General features: G+C 34.7%; 2 protein-coding genes across 8 annotated transcripts in view; one reads left to right on the forward strand and one right to left on the reverse strand.

Moving 5' to 3' along the window:
• The window catches only part of ITGA4 (integrin subunit alpha 4), a 109,439-nt gene extending 90,807 nt beyond the window's left edge, over positions 1 to 18,632 (forward strand). For 2 of the 4 annotated variants that reach the window (XM_081052042.1, XM_081052043.1), the window contains exons 18-28: positions 2,061 to 2,211; positions 3,489 to 3,584; positions 4,261 to 4,340; positions 4,909 to 4,998; positions 6,879 to 6,969; positions 9,148 to 9,255; positions 10,086 to 10,211; positions 10,926 to 11,045; positions 13,460 to 13,558; positions 13,938 to 14,057; positions 14,673 to 17,379. In XM_081052042.1, coding sequence (XP_080908168.1) covers positions 2,061 to 2,211; positions 3,489 to 3,584; positions 4,261 to 4,340; positions 4,909 to 4,998; positions 6,879 to 6,969; positions 9,148 to 9,255; positions 10,086 to 10,211; positions 10,926 to 11,045; positions 13,460 to 13,558; positions 13,938 to 14,057; positions 14,673 to 14,777 — 1,186 coding nt within the window. In that variant the 3' untranslated portion in view covers positions 14,778 to 17,379. Of the gene's footprint in view, positions 1 to 2,060; positions 2,212 to 3,488; positions 3,585 to 4,260; positions 4,341 to 4,908; positions 4,999 to 6,878; positions 6,970 to 9,147; positions 9,256 to 10,085; positions 10,212 to 10,925; positions 11,046 to 13,459; positions 13,559 to 13,937; positions 14,058 to 14,672 lie in introns of all 4 variants that reach the window. The other 2 variants (XM_081052041.1, XM_081052040.1) reach the window with 2 other exon arrangements.
• Positions 13,113 to 19,847, reverse strand: part of CERKL (CERK like autophagy regulator) — a 112,276-nt gene continuing 105,541 nt past the window's right edge. Inside the window, exons 12-15 of one of the 4 annotated variants that reach the window (XR_013993549.1) lie at positions 18,452 to 18,630; positions 17,596 to 17,663; positions 17,164 to 17,263; positions 13,113 to 14,705 (exon numbers count right to left, since the gene is read on the reverse strand). Coding sequence is in view for 2 of the 4 variants with exons in the window: in XM_081052044.1 (XP_080908170.1) it covers positions 17,582 to 17,663; positions 18,452 to 18,630 (261 nt within the window). In the remaining 2 variants the exon portion in view is untranslated. Of the gene's footprint in view, positions 14,706 to 14,839; positions 17,264 to 17,537; positions 17,664 to 18,451; positions 18,631 to 19,847 lie in introns of those variants that run through there. The other 3 variants (XR_013993550.1, XM_081052045.1, XM_081052044.1) reach the window with 3 other exon arrangements.

Consider the following 19,847-nt stretch of genomic DNA (forward strand, 5'->3'; position numbering starts at 1 on the left):
GACGCTGGGTGAAGGGGGTTAGCAATAAGTATTAGCTAGAAGAACTTCTAAGGTTTGAAGACGTTAGCCAGATGCATGAAGAGGGAAGATGTTAAAAATAGAGAGATAGCTTGAAGTCAGATATAAAACACTGTGGTGTATTTAGATACCTCTTTGTGGGTAGGTATGACTAAAACTAAGGCGTGCGTTGTGCAATGAAAAGTGAGGCAGGGACCAGATTTTGAAGGCCTCATACACCATGCTAATGAATTAGAACTCTATATTGAAGGCACAGGAGGACATGAAGCAGACATGTGACATCACCAAGTTTGCTTTCTGAACAGTGACTCTCTTGAACTGTGTGAAATTGGATTGGAGAAAGTGGATTGGAGAAATCAATTAAGGGTATAATTCAAATTAACTAAGTTTCAATCATGAAATTTTCAGAACTTCTTTATTTAAATTTTTTTTTTTTTTAAATCTTCATTCAGCTCAACCTAAATCATCAAAATAGTGGAAAAGCAAAAAGCTACATGCCTTTGAGACCACCAGGCAAAAGTGGTTCCCTGCCCTGGGCTCCTGGAGCCCTTCATTCATTAACTCTTTCCCATGAATTTATAATTTTTTTTTCACATTTGTTTATAAATCTGCCCTTTACTATATAAGCTCTACAAAGATGGGATAAAAAAAAAAGTTTTGTGTCAAAAAGTAATGATCACATTACCTGATTTATTATACAGGATCTATCCATTATACTCATTCATTCATGAATCTTCAAATAATGCTTAAAAGCATACATTTGAAACACGTTCTTAAACTGTCTTTAAACACCTTTTATCTTAAATTTATTCACAAATAACTATTAAATGCCTGCTGTGTGTTTAGCATTTCCTGAAATAGTTTATTCAAATACTAATCTTCTATATGGATGTTGATTAAAATGATACAATGTAAACACTGAAGAAACTTTCTAAACTCTGAACTGCTAGGTAAATGTTTACCTTTCTTATTGTTACGATTATCCTCACCTGGTATTTTGCTTTGGCTTCCATCTTTCTCTGGTTGAACTACTTTTTCTAAATTCTAAATTTTTGGATATTTATGAAGGTCTATCTCTGAGGAAAGCTTGTAGAATCATGTTGCAACTGAAAACAGTTTTCTTTGACGTTCAACTCTTCTCTCTCTCTCATAGGTAAAGTGAGTGGTCTGTGTAAGCAGAGATTTGCATTTGCCTTGAGACTTTAGAACATTCTAGCCCTGAGACCTTGAATAAGTTCCTTAAGCCTCCAGTTCCTCATATATAAATGTGTTGTTGTGAGGAATTCATGGAACGTACGTGGCCCAAATCTTCACTGAATAGTAGTTATTATTACAGGGGAGGTGACTGAGGCATAAGAACGGTAAATGAACCCCACCTCCCCCAGAAGAACTGGGGCCAGAGCCAGAACTTGAGCCCACTCATGCCTGGATTTGCAGTAATCTCCTCTTCTAAATTCACAGGATGTGGAGCATTTTTGCAATTCTGTTTTTAATGTGGTCTAGTTATGATAGAGGTGAGCAGCCTGTCTGAAGAAATTAATTCTAGACTAACAGACTTGAGTTGGACTCCTTTGCTGGGCCTAGCAATCTGTCTTCATGCCATGTTCACTTCCACGAAATATCGTCTCTATTGGTGGAAATACGCTCTCTATTCTCCTTTTCTCCCAGTTCCCTCCATTCCCCCCTTTGGTTTGGGAAGCAGCTAGTTCAACGTCTATTTGAGAATAAAGAAAAAAACAATTTTAGAAAAATATTGGAAAATATGTTAAAATTATAGAAGCAAGAAGTTAGACAAGTAAAACAGAAAGTAGACTAGCTTAATTATAACCAATTAAAAAAAACTTTTCTTGGGTAATAGCTGACTGAATTTATCTGAAACATGGGAAATTGTGTTCTTTTTAACATAGATTTGCATCTACTTGCATGGGGTCATTTCCCTCTGGTGGTTTTTTCCAAATTAATATTTTTTATGTTTGGGATAAATAAATGAGATGTGATTTTAACTTCCCAAACAAGAACTAAATAATATTACTTAATTTTAGGCCATTTGAAAATAAAACCTATCTTGCTGTTGGAAGTCTGAAGATGTTAATGTTGAATGTGTCCTTGTTTAATGCTGGAGATGATGCATATGAAACAACTTTGCATATCAGACTACCCACTGGGATTTACTTCATTAAGATTTTAGATCTGGTAAGTATCACAAAAAAAAAACACAATAGCACGATACTACATGATATTTTACTGAATTTTTTACAAGTGTAAATGATATCATTCACTTCATCAACTTGAGGTCTAAAGATCTGTGTCTTATTTAGACTTATCTCCCGGGCTTCCAGTGATTTTGAGACTTCCTCCATGCCCCTGGTCAAAATGCCAGGTCCTTTGAGATCTGACTGAGACCAAGAGTCAGCTTCTTGCTTCCAAATGCTACTACTAGAGAGAAACAATTGACCAGTTAGGTTCTTGGGTGCCATTGCTATTCTCACTGGTACATCCTCATCTGCTGTTTGAGGCCATTCCTCTTGGTTGGGTCCCTGCACAAGCAATGTTGGTCCTCCCAGAGTTACTGATCTGCATTGGAACTTCACACACCCAGTCTTGTTCCCAAAGGACCTCCACCATGCTGGAATCTGCAGTCCTCCACAAATTCCAAAATCCTGGTGTCAACCACATTGTAGGCAAGTGTCTCTTCTCCTGCAAGGGTCTGAAGCACCTGGAGACCTTTTCTTACCACCATGCCTCAGTCATCAGCACTTAAATCCATCAGGGAAATATTAATAAGGGTGGAATTTCGAAGACAAAATCCTCAATTGCCTTCTCCTTTGATGCTTCTCTATCCCTTAGCAAATTTACCCACGTCATATCCAGAGACCAATTCTTTCTCTCAGAAATATCTATTACCCCTTTCTCTAGAGCATTAAGAGGCTTTTTGCAATAGTAAGAGGTTAAACTCAAATATTTAGAGAAATCTATATCTACACATATACATATAGAGATGTATATTTCCTGGAAACATTTGAGTATATATACCAGGGTTGCCAAAAACATTTTAAGAGATGTTATCTTAAAATGTGCATACATTTTTTTGGCATCCTCTGAATGTGTGTGTGTGTGTGTACACTCTGGTCGTTAATGTTTTTGCAATTAAATATCTTAAACACATTCTCACATCCCACACAGAAGAGGGCCAATGAAATACAGACCTTATGAATTCCTTGCTTCATGATTTTTCAGGGATCTAGACCTTGAATTAAATAGGGAACACACAAATATGGATGAAAGCCACAAGTCCATGAATTGTTCTGTGGAGAATTTATATAACTATTAGAATAAACCAACATACATATATATGTCTAGGAAAGTAAATTTGGGGGGAATGATTTTCTTTTTCAAAAACCACCCTTAAACATATGTTACAAACTTTGCGTTACCTTCCTACCTAAACCTTTTTTTTTTTTTTTTTTAAGGAAGAGAAGCAAATAAACTGTGAAGTAACAGATAGCTCTGGCATAGTAAAACTTGACTGCAATGTTGGTTATATATATGTAGATCATCTCTCAAGGGTAAGCATTTAACATTTATAATTCTTGTTTGCCAACATGAATAATTTGTTTTTATTTTTCCTGTGTTTATGCTGCATACAAATATATAATTTATTTTTTACCTAGGGTAAATAAGCAATAAAATAAAACCAACACCAAATGGGCTTGAGATCTTTGATATTATATTTATATTCTGGGCAATGTTCACTGTAAAAAAAAAAGGGGGGGCATGTATTTGTCAAGATGGGCATGTGAATGTATCAGTCAGAATTCCGCTCTCCTGTCTCACTCTTCCCCAACACTCCCCCCACCCCACCGCGCCCCACCCCAGGTGGCCCTATCTGCCAGGCATGTTACCTCTGCTATACAAAAAGGTGTTTCTGGCAAAAGTCCTCACTCAAGTTGTTAAAGCATCTCTAATTTTGTCAGTCTGGACCTGCTGCTGTCTTCACTACATTTAGAGGAGGCTTTGTCTCTGAATGTCACTTGTGGAAATGCTGGTGCTTTAAAATGACCACAAACCCAACAACTTCCTCATAGCTCACTGCCCTAGAGAGGGGTAGCCTGTGCTTCTAGAATAGAGTTACAAATTTACATTCCACAGAAGATAAACTCTTAAGGAAAATTAAAATTCAGATTATTTAAAAAATGTGTTTTAAATTATTTTAAAAATGAGCTTTTTTTCTCTGTTTTACAGACAGATATTAGCTTTCTCCTGGATGTTAGCTCACTCAACAGAGCAGAAGAGGATCTCAACATCACAGTGCATGCCGCCTGGTATTTCATTGGGAAACAATAATTGTACTAAAGGAAATGGACCCCTGACTTTTTTGTGGGGAGGGGAACCTTAGTGGAACCACGGAGCTGTGTTCCATTGCTGGCAGGAGAAAAGTTCTCTTCTGTGATCTAAGAAACAAACACAAAAAACCTCCAACCAGCATATCGTGTTTCCCCGAAAATAAGACCTAGCCGGGATCATCAGCTATAATACGTCTTTTGGAGCAAAAATTAATATAAGACCGGGTTTTATATAATAGTAAAATAAGACCAGGTCTTATATTAATGTTTGCTCCAAAAGACACATTAAAGCTGATGATCCGGCTAGGTCTTATTTGGGGGCAAACACAGCAGAGGCAAATAATCATGTAAATAATGAGAGCAAATTTCTGCCAAACCTGTCATAAAAATTTCTTACTATCAGTTCCACTTTTATGACCACTACCCTAAAAAAGCATCATTTAAACAACCTCCAAGTATATTAGGTATACATAGTATGTAATTCTCTCTGAAGATGATTTTTGTGCTGCATGGATTCTAACAGGGTGTTTTCTATTTGCTTCTGTAGTGATAATGAAGGGGAAATGGACGGTCTGAAGCAGAACAAAGTGACTGTAGCAATACCTCTGAAGTATGAAGTCATGCTCACTCTTCATGGGTAAGTAGATATTGAGGCCTCCTCTAAAGTTGAAGGCTGATTTAAAATTCCATTGTTGTTGACATTATTGGTCAAAACCATATTGTTTAAAAAGTATAAAAGATCCTGTGCTGTTTCTGTCTCTTAACAATTGCCTGGACCTTACAGTCGCTTGCCTAGCTGTTCATTGTTTTAATGCCCTCTATAATCACTGAGACCACATCAAACTAGTGCCCCGCTGGGGGAGATTTCTTACTAGAAGAACCTGATAAGCCTCTAGAGGGCCACGTACAGCCATTCAGTTGGACGCAGCACGGGCCGGGGTCCCAGGGAGCTGAGCAGCACGCAGTTTACATGCTCAGACTCAGTGGCCGTGGCAAGTGTGATGTTTAAAGTACGCGCCTGGCCATATCACTACTCTCTAGAACCCGTGTCTACCTATTTGGCAAATGGATTGAGATATGAGAGAGCTGAATGCAGGGTGTCCCTTTTCCTCTCTTTATGTTCATGAATTATGGAGTTGCTCACCCACGGCCCCAGAGCCAGTGTTCACTTATTCCTCATAATTTTAATCATTGGTTGTGACTCTGATTCAAGAAGGAGATGTATGGAAAAAGAATGAAAGGAGTAGTAAGTAAAACTTGAATATTTTATGGAATTATTGGGCTATTAACCTGTAAAATCACATTTTAAAAGCAATTGAAGATAAATGCAGAATAGACAGATGACCTTTCCTTACTGCTCTAAATGTAAACCATCCGTAATCATTTTTAACCACCCATAAAGATCGCATATAATTATATAAAAACAAAATATCAGTGTCTGAAACTGATGGAATTATCAAGGTTGTGAGATAAAACCAGCAGTGGGATGAAGGAAGCCATTCAAGGGAGAGGAGTCAATGGGAAGCAAAGAAAAACTGATAGCGTGTTTCCTGGGTTTGAATGTTTGTCTCACATTCCCTCCTTGATTTTCCTGTAATGAGTGTTTTCCTATCTTTTTATTATCTACATCTTGTTATTTTATACAAGGAAAACTCGCAACTATTAAGCTGCCTAAATCTGCATTTGAATATTTCTAATTTCTTTCCTGTGTAATGGGTCCCTAATTTGCATTACTTCCTATTATTGCTGCCAAATATGCACAACTTGTAGAGTCAGAATTTCCCTAGAGAAGTATTTCCTAAAGTTCATTACTGACCATACACATGTCTAATCACAGGTAAAAATGTGGAAACCTTGTATTCTCACAAAAACAAATTACCATAAGAATTGTTTGGTATTTGAATTGTTCCCCAGACTTGGGTTACATTACAAGTAGCCAGCAAGAATTAAGGGATGAGAATAACTCAAAAATAGGTAAGATAGATTGAAGTATAGGAGCATACTGGAGCCCTGGGGAAAAGCTAAGAATTTATCTCATATTTGTCAAATTTACATGAGTCATCTTAGTCGAATGAGCTAGGCAGTGTTGGGAAGGCAAGCAAAGGATATTGGTGGGAAGAGGTATTGTCATACAAGTCAGAGCACATGACTTTCTAATTTCATTACGTTTTCACTAAAATTCTTATCTTACCAAGAAATCAAAAGTATTCATGGTGCTTAGGAGGCACCTATAGTCTGGATTATAGCATAACTAAAATACATGCTATCTTAAATGATGTATGCTACAATCCAGATTATAGAGGAAAACTGATTATAATACCTCATCAAAAAAAGACAGTTAACTATGTTCAAGTAGACTGTACAGAATTCTCGAGTGGGGCGAGGTGTCTTATGAATATGCTATCTTTGCAGCCAGCACGACCTGGCACCTAATACATGCCCAATATGCACTTTGTGAATAAATGAATGAGATTGTTAACACTGAAAAAAAGTTAAATTTGAATTTGTTTCTGTCAGGTTTGTAAACCCAATTTCATTTGTATATGGATCAAAGGAGGAAAATGAGCCTGAAACATGCATGGCAGAGACAATGAACTTCACTTTCCATGTAAGAAAAGATGATTGTGCTGATGTTCATAAGAAATTGAAAGAATGTTACTGATGCGTTTCTCCCGAAGACACCATATACCTGTGATGTGCCTCAGCCTTGGGCACACCACAGCTGCCGTGAGGAGGGAGCTGCTGCACGGCAACTCAAGCCCTTTCCTCTCAGCCCCCTGCTCCTTTCCTCCCCTTTGTCTTACTCTTGTGACTCAAGCCCACATCTCCTTACAGTGCAGGTAGGAGTAAGCAAGTAGAAACAGAGGTAAAGCCTGAAACTGGCAAAGTTAGGGGAGGAAATGAATCTGCTAGAGGAGCATCCAGAAAACAGGATAGGCCAAGGAAAGCCATCTTCAGGAGCAAATCAGTGAAATCCCCTCTTGGTTCAGGCTATATCAAAGCCTTAACATGACCAAGGAAGCTCTTATCTCCCAAGGTCTGCTTGGTCAGTCTTTCAAGCCATAGGTATATGACCTGTGATAACGGATGCATCATTTATTCAATAACCTTTATAAAAAGTAAAACGTACAATCATTACCCAGAAATATTAATATAGTAATATAAATTTTTAAAAATTTCACTACCAACTGAGACTTTTGGTGCACCAGGGGTACTTCTGATGAATAAATAATTGGAGATAATGTCCACAAAAATATTTTTTGAGCCAAAAGCACTGTCCAAATATTCTGAGTGCTGTATAACCATGTATAAAATGTGAGTCTAAAGTAGGTACATTATATTTTGAAAGGCAATGCTTTTCAACATGTGTATCAGAGTCACTTGGGGTATTTACCCAAAATGCAAATTCCTCGGCCCTCCAAATCTGTGGGAAAAGAATGATTTTGAAATCCTATTAAGTCTATGTACACTCAAGTTTTTGTTAGCATAGGGTAGTGTTGAAAAAATTTGTCCTTCTCCTTTGAAGTCCCAAGAAATGGTCCTGTCAGGAGCCCAGTGGGGGTTTGTACTTTGATAAACTAAAACAGAAACTGAGCTGGACTCTGGAATGCCTATTTATTAATTTATAAGTAATAGTTAACAAGTATTTTAGTTAAATTACAATGGAGTGACTGGACTGGACATACTTTCAGACTGTAGGTTTTGTGATTATGTCCAAGTATGATGCTCTTGGAGGCCTAAATGTTATCAGGTGAACAAAGATGAAAAATATTGTAGATTAGAAGGATTATTTGCTAGCATCAGGATGCATCTGGGCACTGCCAGTTACCCATTGTGACATAGCCTTTGAAACTGCCCTGTCCTTGTCTGGCCTAGCAACTACCACCTGTCCCAAAGCCAGGGACTTTCTCCTTTATCTATATCATAGGCATTCAAAACATTATTGCCAACTCTGTGAATCATGCTATTTCATTCATAAATTGTGGCACATTTCTTTTCTGATTTATTGTATTTGTTTTGTAGTTAAACTCTCAGGGAAGAAATATTTTGGCCCAATTTCCTTTTACAAGGATCTGCAATCCCCAAATCTATCAATAATAATGAAATATCATTCCCTTATGCATTATTATTTAAAAACCTGTTATACTTTCTCTAAATCCCAATAAACTACCCCTTGATTTTCTGAATGCCTTAGCATTATAATTACCCTGAAATAAAATACATTTTTATTCACTTACTGCTGATGATTACCCCTTCAGCACAGAGTGATTTTTGAAAACATTATAACATTTAAAATTACAACACCTGAATTTTAGTACCAATTCTTGCCACTTTTTAAATTTCATCTTGGAAACATCATTAACTAATCCCTCTTAGCATTTTCCTGAGCTCGCAAATAATTAAATGTCAGACCACCTTGTAGGATAGTTATCAGGACCAATTGAGCATGGTTTTTTTTTAGATACATTATGTGCCATACTAATATACTGTTTGACTTCTCTTTAGACTATTTCTACAATAAAACATCAGCCTGGACATTTTGGCCTAATTAATACCAAAAGAGAGGGCTGGGAATAATACCTAGAGGTTGCAATTATTAGCCAACTTTTTAAAGTTCTCACTATAGCTTTTCTGTCTCCTTTTACTGTGCAGCTGCCAACTACAAACCTCCACCACTATAAATGTTGCGTGAAACATGTTGGTCCACCGAAAAGCTCATTAATATCTGTACTTACATTTATGAAAAATATTTTAAAATTGTTTTAAAATGTTTCCTTCTTATCAGGTTATCAACACTGGCCATAGCGTGGCTCCAAATGTTAGTGTGGAAATAATGGTACCAAATTCTTTCATCCCCCAAACTTATAAGTTGTTCAACATTCTGGATGTCCAGGTAACAATGCATTCCTTCCTTTATTGTAAGTAATATTGCTAAAATTGAGCTTTCTGTTAACTTATTTCAGTGACACCCTAAGCTATGAATTTGCTGTGCATTTAAGTATACTTTGAATAGAACACATTGCATTAGAACTCTAGGATTACAGTGGGATCTCTGCATTGGACTTGGACAATAACAGAATTATGCTCTATATCTTCAGTACATTTGCTTTGGGATATGGACCCAATGGGAAAGTAATTTAATTGGTAAATTTCTCCATAAAATTTGAGACCACTGTTTAAAAATCAGGAATTTATCCTTTTTAAAAGGAAGAATATTCAAATCACTACTTAAGAATCAATGTTCTTATATTGATGACTTCATCAGAATTGGTTTATTCTCCTAGTTTCAAGACAAGCAATTAATAAATAAACCTACTAAGTAGGTTTGAGATCTAATTTTTTTTAATCTTACTTGTATTCCAGATTTACATGGTAGGACATGCTTTTACAACATTATTGTTTTATGCCTAAAGCCCAAGAAATGTTTAATTTCATGCTAATGACAAAAATGTCCATTTTTCACATTGCCCTAATTTCTATAAGGTCAAGGCCACTTGATCGGTTTAGGACCTATATCCAACCCTCTAAATTTTTGCTGGGCTTTTGTAATTTTGCTGCACTGATTTAATTTCTCCCAAATGTATCTGTAAAAAATTATTTTAACAATTTTACAAGTACTTGATATACTTTAGAAAAGGTAACCAACTGGAACTTCTAAAACCATGTAGCTTTTGTTGTTCTTTCCAATATTGAACAATAAAATTATTCTCGCTATGTTTATAGACTACTACTGGAGAATGCCATTTTAAAAATTATCAGAGAAAGTGTTCATCAGAGAAGGAAAAAGGTGCAATGGAGACCCTGAAAGACATACTCAAATTCTTGTCAAAGACTGATAAGAGGCTGTTGGTAAGTTTCAGTTTTTCAGATTGTAGTGCTTTCTAATATACAGAAGTGAACTACTTAAAGCCAAGAATCAGTGGGTTTGAGCTGCTAGATGAGAGTAGGAGAGAAACATGTTCAGGTAATATTCTTGTATATGAAGAACAGGCATGACTGGGAAGTTGAGACAGACCTAGGATTAAATATACACTATACAGTTTCATGATTTATCTAACAAATGCCCATTTTATGCCTGCCAGACATTGTTCCAGACCCTTTAGGAGACAAAGATGCTATCTTCAACAGAACAGCCTTTGTGTCATGAAATTAATTTTTACTCTTCTCATTTTAGTTAATTTCGGAAAAAACAAAAAACAAAACGACGAAGCAATCTTACCCTTCAAATTATCCAAGTTTTACAATGAACATAGAATATCTAATTTAGCAAGATTGTGATTAGGAGTCTTTCTTTTAAGTCTATCCCAGACGGTTCCATTCATAAGAAGAATGAGAACACATGCTCCAGTTCAAATACTTGGTTTTTGTTATAATTTATAAAACAAACATTTGTGTTTTGTTGAAGATATTTTTTAAATGCCACTAATCAAAGCAGCTCTTTAAAATCCATGTTTCTAGCAAGATAAATTTTATAAATGAGCAGATTTTTTCACTCCATGCAAAATTTTAGTCTTTTAAGAAAATGTTGAAATTTTAATGTAGCTCTTTTGCATTCTTTTTAAGTACTGCATAAAAGCTGATCCACACTGTTTAAGTTTCTTGTGCAATTTGGGGACAATGGAAAGTGGAAAAGAAGCGAGTATTCACATTCAGTTGGAAGGCCGGCCATCCATTGTAGAAATGGTAAGTCTCATATCCGTGACAATTTTGTGTGGAGGTTCCTACAGAATCTGCAGACTCAACTGTCTTGTAGAAATAGGATGGTAGGTAAGGAGGCATTCAACAAACTAAGAAGGTACTAATGAGAGTGAAATTTGGAGTAAAATGCTAAAACTGTTTCGATTTATTATTTCAGCAGAACACACTATCTAAAAGACATGGCTTTCGTAATTAAACAGACAAGTAAGACTGTAAAATAGACTATGGAATCATTAAGAAGTTTATTTTAGAAAACGTGTCCAACTGCTTATGAACCTGGATGGAATCAAAGAAATTGGCTACGTTCACATTTCATATAATTTTAAAGTTTTTTCCAAAGCATTTTAAATGATGCTTTCTTACATGAGCTAAGAAAGTAAAAGCTAAGAAGTAAAATTAGGTCTTTCATAAAATCAAATTAAAACATCAAAATTTATCAACAAAGCAAATATACAATAACAAAAACACTTTTAAGAAAATGAACTTTGAAAGGTTGAATTAAAAAATAATTAAATACACCTTGGACTTCTTCCTAGAAAGGACTATACATATTTCTGAAAGTATTTTGAGATAAATTTGTTTTATCTGGAGTTCTGTTCTTCAGTTTCCTTATCTGATAAATATGGGTGATATCTCTTTTGCAGGTATGTTAGATTAAATGAGTTTTGTAAAGCATTTAGTACAGGCGTACCTTCTTTTATTGAGCTTTACAGATAATTGTGTTTTTTACACATTGAAGGTTTATGGCAACACTGCATCCAGCAAGTCTAGTGGTGCCATTTTTCCAAAAGGCTTGGGTGATGGTTAGCATTTTTTAGCAATATAGTATTTTTTAATTAAGGTATGCACATCTTTTAAACATAGTTACTACACACTTACTAGAATACAGTATAGTGTTACTACACACTTACTAGAATACAGTATAGTGTAAGCATCACTTTCATATGCACTGAGAAACCAAAAAATTTGTGTGACTCGCTTTATTGCAATATTCTCTTTATTGTGGTGGTCTGGAGCCAAACCCACATGACCTCCGAGGTATGACTGTAATAGTGCATGGCACATAGTAAGCTAAATGAAATGGTAGCTATGTTTTGTTTGGAAAAATATTTGAAATTACCACATGGTGGTCCAGAGGAACATGCACCAGACAGGGAAGTTTTAGTTACAGTTGTGCTGACAATTAAGTCATGGGATCAACAAGTCATTTAAACTTTTGTAGTTTGCCATCTCATACACTCGAAGTCCAGGTTTCTCAACAGTAGGCACTATTGACATTTTGGACCAGGTCATTCCTTATGGTCAGGAGCTGCCCTGTACATTGTAGGATATTAGACATCATTGCTGACCTTTATTCACTAGATGCTGGTAGCAACACCTCCCAAGGCCTGAGAGTCAAAATTGTCTCCCAGACATTGCTAGCTGTCCTCTAGGGGATGAAATCATCCTGTTCAAAACCACTGATCTAGATAAACTATGTATGTAATTTATTTTCAGCCCTAAAATTCTATGTGTTCTCTCCAAAATGTTAAATAACCTGTACACAGTAGTTTTAATTTTTGAAAGTCAGAGCTCTTTAAGAATCTGACCCAAAAATATATTCTCACCTACCCCAATGAGTACACATATGAAAAAAAAAATCTCAATTTTGCACAGTTTCAATAAGTCCTTAGCTATGGAGCCCATCCACAAATTCCCAACCTCTGTGAATTCTGGGTTATAAAGTCCCTGTGTTAGATAGTAAAGCTCTGAATTCATCTACTGATTTTATATTTGAATGCTATAACTATTTGTACCATGTTTTTCCATTACAATATTAAATAGACCACATGTATTTGATTAGAGCAGCAAGATGACAACACTACAGTGATGGAAGGAGAATTGACTGTAGGTGGTGAACACACAGTGCAATGTATAGATGATGTATTATAGAAATATACACTTGAAATCTATAAAATTTTACTAACCAATTTCACCACAATAAATTTAAAAGAAAAATGACTGTCCATTTGAGAAAAGATAAAAAAATAAAAAGCCCAAACAAAACAAAATGAGTTTTAGGAAAGCTTTATCGGGTGAAAAAAGTCTGATTTGGGGATAAAAATTCAATATCCAGGGAAAAATACACTGGTAACTAACAAATAATATTTAGATTAAGTTAGCTGCAAAGTAACCATGTCTAATAAAAATATTTTAAAATGATGCCATATAAATTAATACCAAGACCGTACCTCTAGAACCAAAAGAAGCATTACAATTAACTACAAATGGTGAAATATGGGAAAACAAATTGTGAAAACCTCTCGATAGTAGGTAAGGATCATGAAAAGTTATTTCTATTAATGTCTTCCTGAAATAAAACTATGACAGGCTACAATGCTTTTTCTTTTATTAAACAGGATGAGACCTCAGCACTCGAGTTTGAAATAAGAGCGACAGCTTTTCCAGAGCCAAATCCCAAAGTTATTGAACTTAACAAGGATGAGAATATTGCACATGTAAGATTACCTTTTTTATCTGAAACATTAAGATTTGTAGGGGGAAAATATTGCTAGGATGTTTAGTCAGGAAAATAGATTTTGACTAGGTCATGGAGGGCTTGAAATACTTTACTGAGAGTTGGCATTTTCCAAAACTGGAAGGAGGGAATGACACAGCTCTTTTAGGAGGTGAATGTGGTACCATGGATTGGAGGAATAGGCTAAAGCCCACTGTTTCTTCTAAATAGTTACCAAGGTTTCCTATGATTGTGTTGGAACTGGTAAGACAATGTGGTGGGTAGTTCTACATGCTACTGGAGATCATAGAGGGGGCTTCAAAGGAAATAGGAGCAAGTTTTTAAACTGGTGATTCTTTATTTTTGGTTAATTTATGTAGGTTCTGCTTGAAGGACTACATCATCAAAGACTGAAACCTCAATTCAGAATAGCAATTATTTCAAGTAGCTTGTTACTTGGACTTATTTTACTTTTATTGATTTCATATGTTATGTGGAAGGTAAGCTTTTCTTTAATAATTACCAATGTTCAACCACTGAAAATGCCATCCTTGATTTTTCTCAAAGCCATTTTGTGACTCCCAAGTTACTAGACTGAAATATTTCAGTATTTTTTAATGTTAACTTTTAAAATTCCTAAGTGAATATACAGGACTAATCTTGTGTTTCCCTTAACTTCAGTATCAAAGTCCTTCTAGAAAAATGTGATTTCTTAAAGATAACATCTTTCAAAATTAGTGTTATATAGTTTGAACATTTGTTGAAAATAACTTATTTTTTAAAAAGCATTTTCGAGATACTGCACGTTATTTCAATTTTGGAGAATGTGTGCACGTATCACTGAGAAGTCCTGCAGTAATAATAATAATAAAAGCTCTTTAACCCAATATTTTCCAAACTGCAGGTTCTCAGATAACATCATTTCATTCAGCTTTGTTTCGTTATAATGTTAAGAATTTAACTCTTGTATATCAATTAGACTGTGGTCAAATTGGTTTCATTATAAATAGGTTCTATGACTTTAAGTGAAACAATCTACGTTAAATGAGGACTCACAGTATAGATTTGATGAGTACAATAACTACTCACTAGTGATTATGCAATGCTATTTTCAGGCTGGCTTCTTTAAAAGACAGTACAAATCCATCCTACAAGAAGAAAACAGAAGACATAGTTGGAGTTACGTTAACAGTAAAAGCAATGATGATGATGATGATTAAAGAGTTCTTTCAAAATGAGAGAACTAATAACAGACTCAGGTATGATAAAGAAATTCGCGTTTCCAAGAAACGATGATGTACTTTTACTCAGAACCTTGTGACATATGTCTTAATGCAAATGAAAAATCCAAGCAATGATTACCTCTTTGAGAGAAAACAACTGCAAAGGTAACATTTAATATATCCAAAGATATTCTTTCAGTTCTTAAATGGATAGAAACACACTAAAGATTCAGTTTATTCAAGATAAGTAATCCCTCGATATCCTGCAAGTACATCTGAATTGAATCATATTGAGGAAGTAAACAACTCAATTGGAGAAGTTTTGGACTTGATGTATTATTCCTTTAAAGGAAATATTTGCCATATGTGCTTGCTTCAGTAAAATAAATTCCACTGAATATGTAATAACTCATTTCTAATAGATCTTTGAGACTTGTTTGAAATATGTTCTTTAAAAGTGTTTAGCAGAATTTCTCAGAGCTGTTTCCAAATCTAGTGAATTAAACAGGGCTATTGTCACTTTAAAGCATATTTTACCTTTGTAAAACCTTTACTTGTAATATACTTCCTATGGGCTTCTGATCAACAACCATTTATTCAGTGGTCTATGAGTATTATAGGACTGAAGAAAAAACTTCAGACTGAACTTGTACACTGGTTTGAGCTTCATGGGCTGACTTCTGGGTAATTATTGTTTATACAGCTATGGATTTCTTCTTTCTGTATATATACATAACTTAACTTTTTAAAGGAATATTTGTTTATACAGTCCTCCTATAACACAATTTTGTCAAGGGTATCCGGGAGTAAATTTTAAAAATCCATCATTAGTCAAATTTTTCATTTTTAAAAACAACAGTGCTTAAGAAGTTTAACTTATATTCTGAAACAGAATGTGAATATCGCACTCTAGCTGATAATTGAAGTATAAATACTCTGATATATGTAAAATATGAAAACTGTACCTCACTGATAGTTTTTAAAAATCAAAGCTCTACAAAGACAAGGATTAGGGGGCAATATTTCATACAAATTTGAAACACTGTAAAATACTTTCAAATTAAGCAATATACAAATACTTGTCTGAATGTTATTCTTTTCTATTCAAATGTAAATATTAAATGTTTCATCAGGTCTGTAAGAACATTCTCTTCTGCATGGAAATGCAAGAACAAAATTTAACTAAATTGAAAAATACAGGTTTAGCTTGTATCCAGTGAATATAAATGTACCATCGATATAAATGTACCATCAAAATTTCTATATGTTTTAGTGATAAGTGAAATAGTTTACGTTTTTGATGATGTTATTTGAGAAGTTTTTTGTAATGAAGTAGTTTCTGGATTTAAATAATTTCTTTAAATGCCTTTATATTTACAAATATGACCTTTCTGTAATATTTATTCATGCATATGAACTACGTGCTGATTGTAGAATATAATTTCATCTGAACTGTGCTAAATCTGTATTTATATGTGTCAAAGATTGTGGCCAAATTTTGAAAATCTGTTATAGGAAGTGATCAAATAGATAAATTAGAGGGCAGTCTTTAACTATTATGGACAATATTTCTTTATATGAAGTCCCTGCCAACAGCTGTCTTCCTCAGACCACCTAATCCCTGTAAATTATCCATTCACGAGCCTGCAGTCTGTGATTTGTGGCTGGAAAGGAAGGAATGCACAGAGATTTGTGAAGGCATTTGAGCAGTGAAACCCAATCACAATAAGCAGGATACCTCTGGAACTCCATTTGTGCCAACAGAAATTACATACTTTCAAGTACACATTTTCTTGAGCAGAAGCTATTTTTGTTTTTTCATTATAAAAAGCGAAGTAGTTCAGGAGAATGTCTACACAATCATTGGCGCAAAAATCAAACCCAAATTTAGAATTGCTTTCTAAGGATGATCTTTCTAAGGATGATCTCTGAGGAAATTTAAATTTGGTTCTTTCCTATTCAGAAATGACAGCATTTCAGATTTTACTGGATGCATTGAAAACAATTGTGCTATCTTGCCAGATGACGTGGCTTTCAGGAACAAGAGGCCCACCACAGCTCTCTACTGGACCAGGTTCCGCCCAGTTAGTTTGCATAGTGTAAAATAAAATTTGTTATAAACTTTAATATTACCTGTATCATGAATTTTAAAACCCTACTACTTTAAGAAAATCAATTGAATTTTCAACTTTCAGAGGATATTCACAAAACTTGTACCATAACAACTTTTTGAAAGAGGAAGTGGGCAAGTGGTCTAGGTAGAGAGATTGTGAAAATAAAATAGTTCTATTTCTGGTTATATCATTAACTAGTTCTATTTCTGGTTATATCATTAACTAGCTGTATAATTTTGAAATTATAGAATTTTGAAATTTAACCTCACTGGATTAGGTACCACATTAGGACAATCATTCTTCTGTGAACTCCGTGGTCTGTTTGTACCAGGCCTAGGAGATTTAACATCAAAATTGATGGCTCGAATCCTGAAAAATGAAAGAATCCAAATTATTTCACTTTGGAATTATCTAGGTAAAAGACAGACATATCATGATGTTTAAGTATATGAAATGTTTGCTTTCAGTTCCAATAAATACTTTCCAAAAACCAGAATTTACACATTTTTGGTATATTTCATATCTTGGTTTTTTTAAAGCCCTAGAAGCTAATTTCCAACACCACCCAAAATAGTCATTTTTTCTTTAAAAAAGGAAACTATTTTTCCTGTTGGGATATCTGTGGCCACATCTGTGACCACAGCATGACCATATTCCTTCATATTAATATTCTAGTTTTTACATTTGTTATAAACAATTACATGTTACTTTGGAATCATTCATTTCTTCCAAGCTTTCTCCATAAAGACTGATAAGTCTTGGGTGCAATCTGTAAATAACAAAATAGGTATAATTGATTATTTCATCAACTTATCATTCTGTTATTGAGTGTTTGGGGATCTGATAAATCAACACCAGAAATTACTATACAGCCTTAACTGACTTCTTTGAATGACTAATGCTCTCCATTGCTTCTGTCAAACCCAGCCAATTGTGCCTACAGAAAGCTTACATCTAGTGGGCCATCCAGAGTGTCCCTGCACACTTCTGCCCATTGAGTCATAAAGTTTACCAAGGATGATGTTGCATGTTTCTAAACCTGTTTATACCAGTTGCTCTTGTTACTTAAATAATATGTAAAATTGTTCCTATGTAAAGTAAGCTGAATGCTTTGGAAAGACTTGATAAAAGTGAACTGCTAAACACCAAGTGTTACAGTATTAATTATGGGGAAAGGAAATTTTAAAAGACTGAGGGATTAAATTGTAACAATCTGCTACTCAGATGGCTTTATAAGATTTAATATTTTGATCTTAATTTTTTAAAAATCAAAATGGAAACTGAAGACATGCATTATCTATAATTCAGAATGCCAGTGTACAGACTCATAACCAAAGAAAATGCTTTGACTCTCCATAACAATTGATGTATAATGTAAAGTCATACTTTATTAAAACTCTGTCTTTTTATCCTTCCCTGATTTACTGTATATATATGTTGGTATATATATATATATCATATACCTGCATTTGATAGTTACAAGAAGGCGGCTTCCATTATACTATTAGTTTTGTGTCAACTGGTGGACATATCAGGCAGTGAAATAGTTAGACTTACTTAACATGGACCTCTGATGCAGCTTCCATTAAATCACCATCTACGTTCCAAGGGAAACTCTCTTCTGAAGCAGTTTCATGCGGTTGGTCCTCTTCCTCTGGATGGCGTCCACCGGTTTTATTCCTTGGGTAAACTTTTACTTCTTCAACAGTATAAGTCTCAACAAATGGAAAATTGAACTAAATAAAACAAATACAAATAATCATGGTCTGTCCTTGATCCCGAAGTTCTCACGCAAATTAAAGAAGTTCACTGTGCTCTCTTAAGTATCAATATGCATGCTAATGTTTTTATAGCTTTGAAACTTTAATTATAACCAGGGATCTCCAATTTCTCTGAAACAAGGAACTCCTTTTCTGAAGCTTTCCTAGCTCATTTAGAGCTAGGAAACTTGTTTTACGACAAATAGTGAATGTCTATGAAATTATATACAATAACGATATTGTTGGATTTCCAATTAAAGACAATATTTAATGCTGGTCTATTGATATAGCAGATTTCTATAATCCACTGACTTGGTTAGTAACTTGTCAACTAGTTTAGCTGATGTACAGTTTAAGTTTCACACTTGGAATTTAATTAGGAGGAACCTAGGTCTAAATTTATGAAGGTAAAAAACGTCAACCAAATGTGATTTTCATTGGTGTTTGCCCACCTCATCCCCACTTTAAAGATGGACATAAGTTGCAAGATAATTGCGTTTGCTTACTGACTGCTCTAGAATGGTGCAAAGTAACCTTCAGATTTCAATGTTTCTTGTTTGCATGAGGAAACTACAGTGGAAAAATATTATACATTTTCTAAAATAACTAAGATAGCCAAATAACTTTTTAGTGGTAATGCACAGCAACTATTTACTCGTATTTCAGTTTTCAGATAAATGACATTATGTTTATTCCTAATATACTGGGGGTGCCAAAAAAATGTATACACATGACTTGTATTCATCTTTTGTTATCGGTACATATTGAATTTTACAATTTTAATACAGGTTTTTCCTTTCTTAAAATGTGTATACATTTATTTTTGCACCCTTTGTATTATTAACATGATTTTCCCCTCCCACATATAAACCTCAATGAAGCACAGAATTTTAAAAGGTGACAGAAAACTAACATTTTCCCTAACCTCCTTATTTTATATATGTAGAAAACAAGGTCCAGCAGATTTTACAGTTTATACTGTATAATACACTGGGTTACACAGTGGATTATACTAGGGTTATATGGTGGAATTAGCTCTTCTGATTAGAAGGCCCTTAGCAGCTCTCCATGAAAATGCTTAACAGTGTCTACATTAGACTTCCCATCTTAGGTTTAAAGCCTTGGAGACATCTTCCATATTGTGTACTTGTAAAAACTTCTACATAGTTATTCACTTGTATACATAACTTGTA

Source organism: Rhinolophus hipposideros, assembly GCF_964194185.1.
Source record: "Rhinolophus hipposideros genome assembly, chromosome: 6".
In the NCBI taxonomy this organism is placed as follows: domain Eukaryota; kingdom Metazoa; phylum Chordata; class Mammalia; order Chiroptera; family Rhinolophidae; genus Rhinolophus; species Rhinolophus hipposideros.